The 7,820-nt window shown below is 37.2% G+C and overlaps 1 protein-coding gene across 1 annotated transcript; it reads right to left on the bottom strand.

The window, feature by feature from the left end:
• Positions 1-5,507: 5,507 nt before the first annotated feature.
• LOC112629257 (olfactory receptor 4F15-like) lies at positions 5,508-6,445 on the bottom strand. Its single transcript, XM_025392788.1, is given in 2 exon segments — positions 5,508-6,250; positions 6,253-6,445. Coding segments are annotated over 2 exon segments (936 nt in total).
• Between the last annotated feature and the right edge of the window lie 1,375 nt (positions 6,446-7,820).

Here is a 7,820-nt window from a genome sequence, read left to right as displayed (position 1 = left end):
GAAGAGGCCAGTAGATCTAATGGTCATGTGCTAACTCTCATACCTCCATATCTTTAATGTGGTATAATATGACATCTTGTGGAATTACATGTCTATGTGTTAATTACTCTGTAATTTTTAGAAAAATGATTGCTTAAGCCCCTAAAGCTTTGTGTTGTAATTATCCAACTGGTGCTTGCTATAAAACTCATTTCTTCTCTTTTCACCACCGATTTTTCTAATACCTGGGTATGCCAGGTAGTATGACCCAAGAAGTAGGGCTATTTGCACAAAGTCTGGATTTTTTGCAGAAAAACCTTTTCCAGATTTGCACCCTACTCAAAGCTGACAGACTTTCATGGCTTTCAGCATGTGAGTTGTGGTAGTATTCCTGGTTATAGCCTATGCTTCTTCCAGAAATGGAAGAAATCTACCAGGTATAGTTCTTTCTTATTAGTGACAGAAGGTGCAAGATGCAATAATTTTCCTTTGATTAAAAGAACAAACCTGGAGGCATCACATTACCAGACTTCAAATTATACTACAAGGCAATAGTTACCAAAACAGTGTGGTGCTTGCATACAAGTAGGCATATGAACCAATGGAACTGACTAAAGAACCCAGAAATAAAGTCACATATGTACAGCCAACTGATCTTTGACAAAGCGTACAAAAACATAAATTGGGAATGGACACCCTATTCAATAAATGGTTCTGAGAAAACTGGCAAGCCACATGTAGATGAATGAAACTGGATCTGTGTCTCTCACCACATACAAAAATCAAGTCAAGGTGAACTAAAGACTAAAATATAAGACCCAAAACTATAAAAAAATTCTAGAAGACAACATCAGAAAAACTCTTGTAGACATCAACCTAGGCAAAGAATTCATGACTCAGACCTCAAAATCTAATGCAACAAGAACAAAAATAAATTGGACCTAATTAAACTAAAAAGCTTCTGCACAGCAAAAGAAATAATAATCAGAATAAACAGACAACCTATAGAACGGGAGAAAATATTTGCAATCTATGCATCCAACAAAGAACTAGTATCCACAATCTACAAGGAACTCAAATCAGCAGAAAATAAAATAATCCCATCAAAAAGTGGGCAAAGCACATGAATAGACATTTCTCAAAAAAAAGATATACAAATGGCCAACAAATGTATGGAAAAATGCTCAACATTACTAATCATCAGGGAAATGAAAATCAAAACTACGAGACACCACCTTACTCTTGCAAGAATGGCCATTACTAAACAGTCAAAAAACAATAGATGTTGGCATGGATGTGGGGGAAAGGGGAGACTTATACACTGCTGGTGAGAATGTAAATCAGTACAACCTCTATGGAAAACAGTATGGAAATTCCTTAAAATGCTAAAAGTAGATCTAACATTTGATCCAGCAATCCTATTACTGAGTACCTACCCAAAGGAAAGGAAGTCATTATATGAAAAAGATGCTTGCACACGTATATTGATAGCAGCACAATTCATAATTGCAAAGATGCAGAAAGCCAACCTAAGTTCCCATCGACAAATGAATGCACAAAAATATATATATACCATGGAATACTACTCCACCACGAAAAGGAATGAAGTAATGTCTTTTGCAGCAACTTGGATGAAGCTAGAGGCCATTATTCTAAGTGAAGTAACACAGGAGTGGAAAACCAAAATCATTATGTTCTCACTTGTAAGTGGAAACTAAGCTACGAGTAAACAAAGTCAGACAGGGTGAAATAATAGACTTTAGAAAATCAGAAGTGGGAGAGTGGGTTGAAGGCTAGGGGTAAAAAAAGAACTACACATTAGGTACAATGCACACCACTCAGGTGATGGGTGCACAAATATCTCAGAATTCACCGCTATATAATGCATCCATGTAACAACAACAACAAAAAACCCCACTTGTACCCCAAAACCTATTGAAATAAAAAATTAAGAAGGAAAAAACATTTTCCTTTGCTTTGAAAAGGACCTCCTGGCATGGACTGGACTATCAAACTCTCAAAATTTTAATGATGTGACAATTTCACGGTTCTCTATAGAGTTTATTCCTTCTCTTGAGAGCATATGCGTACTACTAAAGTATCTAATACTTGCCACTTCTTCATCTGGTTTGACAGCATAGTGTTATTAATATAACAGACCGTTAAGACAATCTATAAAATATCCAAATGGTTCAGGTCTTTTCAGGCTATGTTATGACAGAGTAAGACAGCAAATGTATATGTTGGCCATTCCAAGTGAATGCTAACTGTTCCTAATTCTCCTTTCCAAAAGAGGTGGAAAAGAAAATTTACCAGACCAATGATCACATATTATATACCCAGGTCTACGTTAATCTGCTCTAGCAAAGATACCACCTTTGGCATAGCATCTGCAATTTAGACTACTGCTGGGATAGATTTACAACAGTCCGTTGGCATTCTCCAGGAAGTGACTAGCTTTTATAGGCGACACACTGGTGAATTAAATGGAGATAGGATAGGAACTATTTCTGTATCTTTGGGATATTTTTACCCCTACATAATGCAGTATAATTTTTGAAATACTATTTAGACTGGGTGTGGTAGCTCACACCTGTAATTCCAGCACTTTGGGAAGCCAAGGCATGTGGATCACTTGAGGCCAGGGGTTCAAGACCAGCCTCGCCAGCATGGTAAAACCTTGTCTCTAATAAAAATACAAAAATTAGTTGGGTGTGGTGGCATGTGCCTATAATTCCAGCTACTCGGGAGGCTGAGGCAGGAGAATTGCTTGCACCCAGGAGGTGGAAGTTACAGGTCATGCCCCTGCACTCCAGCCTGGGCAACAGAGTGAGACTCTGTCTCAAAAAAAAAAAAAAGAAAGAAAAGAAAAGAAAAAGGAAATACTATTTTAGACTGGGGAATAGGACAGTAGTTTCGTGACTTCCCTACTATCATAGTTGTCACCTACAGGACAAGGAACAAGTGTAGAGTTGTACCAACTACAAAGTGTATCTTTTCCAATTATACATTCAGGAAATGATGTAATGATCACTGGGAGGTTGTCATTTGGTGAACCCAACATGCACCCCATCTGAACTAGGACTCCACATATTACCCAACTCCCAAATGCCTCCACTCAAAAAAGGAGTGATAACCCTTCAGGAATCTGGGAGTAAATGGCAACTCTGTGTCCAACAGTCCTTTAAATATTATTATATTCCTTTTTCTTCCAGGTGTTTAATTGTGCAAATAAATGGTCATAGGTATGTTTGAGCCAAGTACTGGTAGATCATTACTATGTGTATATGTACTTAGAGTTGTTGAACAGTCCTTCCTTCTGCCATTTATTAAAGCAGCCATGGTGATGCTGTGTCCTCCTAGCTCCTCCCAAAAAGGTAGAGTTAGGAATTATTTAATATCTTCTGGAGACTTTAGACATTTTCCTCTATACTATATCAGGGAAATTCTGGCATTTCAACTTCCCTGATTATAGTGACAGCCTACAATAAAACAGCTGAATGGGTATACATATACAATAAATTTTTGTAAATTAATTGACCCCATAAATGCTGGGTTTGCTGGTGATGGGGTCACCCAGTAGAGAGCCCACAAATAGAGATTGCTTTTAAGTAAAGAAGCTATTCTGATACGTTTTATTGACAGAGATGCATTATAGTGCACAGGTTATAAGAACAAACTCTGAATTCAAACTAGCAGACTTTGAGTCCAGACTTACTACTTCATAATCTTGAGGATATTTAGCAACTCTGCCTCAGACACCTCCTCTCTAAAATGGGTATAATGAGAGAATGAATCTGCATCATAAGATTCAAATAAAGCACTTAGAAGAGTACCTGGACCATAAGAAGCACTATATGAGTAACATGAATTATCTCCCCTAGGACACAAATGATGAAAGGCGATCAGAGCTTCATTACCTCATGATGGAAACCTCAATTAATAGGTTTGTTTCTATATTTTAGTAACCATGTTAGATTAAAATTCACAGAATTTGGGGAAAAAGAATTTTCACACATCTTTTATAAATCTTTCCATTTTTGCTGATATATTTGAAATTTATCCTTCTGAGAAAGAGGCATAAATACCTTAGTGTAACTTATGTAATTCACCAATCACATTTCTGTTTCCCAAAATAAGAAACATCATCCACTGTAAGCAATGGAATGGACTTCAAACCTATAAAATAGAATTTAATCAAGGGTCTCTGTGAATACTACCATAGACAAAAGAACACTGTTTAATAATAAAGTTCAAGCATTGTTTTTATAATTAATGATTTAAAATTCAGCTTTGGTAGAACTTGAACAAGAAAATGTAAAGTAATGATTTAAAATTCAGCTTTGGTAGGACTTGAACAAGGCAATGTATCATGGTGGCAGAAATTAGGGAAGGATTCAGAAATGATAAAGAAGTGCTAAGTGCTAATGATTTCCTGGTAGGACGTAATAGAAATGATTAGTATAAAGCTCTCTCTTCAAATAGACTCAAAATTAGTCCTACAGGAAAAGCTGGAAGAGTGGAATATGAGCATCAAATCAAAAACAAAGTTGATCTGAAAGTGAAAGTCACGGTTTCTGGTGCCTGGCTCTCTTTGATGATTTCCAGCTGTGTGCCTTTGGGCAAACTGTAGTCACCACTCAATTCTTCGATTTTAGTACATGTAGTTTGAAGGGATTACAACAAATGGTGTTGGTAATCCACTCTAATTCTAAATATAGGACTAACAATTTTCCAGATGGCCAGACAGAGAAGCCTAAAAAGGAGGCAAAATATGTAGAGACTGGAGCAACACAAAGCAAACACTTTAGGAACAAAAAGAATTAAAATCAAGAGAGTTAGATACTAAACAGGACAGGTGTGGTGGCTCATGCCTGTAATTCCAGCACTTTGGGAGGCGGAGGCAGGTGGATCACTTGAGGTCAGGAGTTCAAGACCAGCCTGGCCAACATGGTGAAACTCTATATCTACTAAAAATACAAAAATTAGCCAGGGGTTGTGATAGGTGCCTGTAATCCCAGCCCCCAGGAGGCTGAGGCAGAAGAATTGCTTGAACCCTTGAACCGGAGAGGCAGAGGTTGCAGTGAGCTGAAATCATGCCATTGCACTCTAGCCTGAGTGACAGAGCAAGACTCCATCTCAAAAAAAAAAAAAAAAAAAAAAAGGGAGTAGGAGTTAGGTAGTAAACAGGTTAATTGAATGTGTAGTTTGTCTATCGATAGAATAATCTGTCCAATAGAGAAAAAGATACATAGTATTATTATTTGTTCAATTACAGCCTAGAACAAGGTCTTTCAAAGTGGTAGGTTACAAAAGACATTAAGATTCAACATTTAGCACTTTGATGCACACGGTGCAAAGAATAACACCACTTCTAATTTAACAGTGAAATTGTTACCATAATTTAATAGATTTTCAGGCATATAATATGGCCTGAGTCTTCAGTATTTCTCTGAAATTGCATAGTTTCTTTTATGCAACCAGCATGAAGAATAATTCATAGTTACACACCTTCACAACCAACCCATTTACAAAATCTTTGTAAAATGCGCAAGACGACTGCACAGTCTCCTCATTGCCACTTTCATGTCATTGTTCCTGAATGTGTAGATAACTGGATTCAGAAAAGGAGTAATAAATGCATCAAAAATAGCAAGATATTTATCCAGGTGTGATGTGGGAGAAGGCCATGTGTAGAAAAACATCAGTGGCCCAAAGAACAAGATGACCACAGTGACATGAGCTGACAGGGTGGAGAGGGCCTTGGCTAAACCACCAGAAGAATGTTTCCAAACAGTGAACAGAATGAACATGTAGGAAATTATCAGCAAGACAAAGGAGCCCACAGAAATGAGTCCACTATTGACAGTGACCATGAACTCCAGTTCTTGGGTGTTTGTGCAGGCAAGTCTGAGGAGCTGAGGGAGGTCACAGTAAAAACTGTCAAAGATATTAGGACCACAAAAAGGTAAATCTATCACAAAAACTAATTGGACCAATGAGTGGATAAGGCCAATGACTGAGGAAGTGGCTAAAAGGTAGAGACACATTCTTGGGCTCATGATGGTCAGATAGCGGAGAGGTTTACATATGGCCACGTATCTGTCAAAGGCCATGGCTATGAGCAACACCATCTCCGTGCCCCAAACAGCATGGTTAAAAAAGATTTGAGTAATACATCCCCAAAAGGAGATGGCTTTGTGCTTCTTGAAAATATCACAAATCATCTTAGGGGCTGTAATTGAGCAAAATGCCATATCAATGATTGAGAGTTAGCCAGGAGGAAATACATGGGGGAGCGCAGATGAGCATCTGTGATTACAGTGAACACAATGACAATGTTTCCCATCATGCTTGCAAAGTAGAACAACAAGGAGAAAACAAAAAGTAGAAGCTGAATCTCCCATGAGTTGGTGAGTCCCATGAATACAAATTCTGATACTACAGAGTGATTCATTCCATTCATTGCCTCAGACTCCAAGATCAGTTTTCATGTTACTTACCTAAAGGAAGAAAGAAAATGGGAAAGAATTACCTAGGCAAGTATTCATGTTCAAGAAAGAAAGCCTCCAGCCATGAAAATAAGTATCATATTAACATCTCACACAGTCAAATAACCCTCATCACGTGCATGCTGGACTTCTACTTAGAGGGGTCAGCTGGCTCCTATTTGGCATTAGGGTTTTCAAAACTACTACTATTAAGTTAATTCCATCCTTAGAACTATCTCTCCTCTGCTTTTGTGTTACATGAATATTTCCTATTTGATCCTTCCCAGGATGTTCTACTTGGGTGAGATATAAGGTCATCTTTAAATACTTTTCACTATGATTACTTATCAATGGATATGATTTCAACCAGTGACATGAGCCACGTAACAGTTACTCATGCACAGCATACAGCTTTCAAAGTCTCTATTCTACTATTTATATTGCTTAATCAGACTTTAGACATTTCCGTTCTTTTTTTAAATTTCAAAATTTCTCTTATTGTATTCTCCAATTCACAAAATCTAATTCTCAAAATCCCAGCCAAATTCTCACTTATGTGTGAAATCTTCCCAATGTGACCAAGACTCTGTATTCTCATCGCACCATCGGCATTTATTTTACTCTGCTTCTCACAGTTATAGAAATGTCCATTTCTCCAATTAAAATGTAGACTCTTGGATACAGAAGCCATGACTGATCCACAATAGTAGCTCCCACCATCATCACAATGACCAATTGTGACCAACACAGTCATATAATAAGTGTATCACACTTGTTGAATGAAGGCATACATTAATGGGACTGAAGAATGACACTGGAGTCAAGAGAGTACATCATAATTCAGTAAGGTTTATAATAATAGTGTATTAACAACATGCCAATCAGGAATTATCGCATTATCCCTATTTCAATCCTGTACTTATTTAACTACTCAAAGAAACATTTATATAAGATGTCATAAAAATAAATATGGGGTCTTATTCATTTTAAAGTCAACAAAAGGCTTCTAGGAAGAAACCACTGCATTTTATAAGTGATTTTTTAATCTCAATTTTTATATAAAATATGTAATGAGCTGAAACAAATAATCTCCTCTAATGTAGATATACACACCCAGAGGATACCATAAGATAAAAAACCGTGTCACATAAAGGCAGTCTCTCTTTTTTATCGAAATACATTTGGAGTGAATAAAAGTGATAGAAATAAAATATTGAGTGAAAAGAGCCAGACAGTGTCTGTATCTGCACTCTGAAAGAAGACGATGATTGAGTAATGGAGATTAAGTCCAGAAAATAAACTAAAGAATGGTGGCCAGGTCCCAGCATGGGGAGGTGTGACAATATTACA

The sequence above is a fragment of the Theropithecus gelada genome, chromosome 7b (genome assembly GCF_003255815.1).
Source record: "Theropithecus gelada isolate Dixy chromosome 7b, Tgel_1.0, whole genome shotgun sequence".
Classification (NCBI taxonomy): domain Eukaryota; kingdom Metazoa; phylum Chordata; class Mammalia; order Primates; family Cercopithecidae; genus Theropithecus; species Theropithecus gelada.
This window is presented reverse-complemented; position numbering and strand designations above follow the sequence as displayed.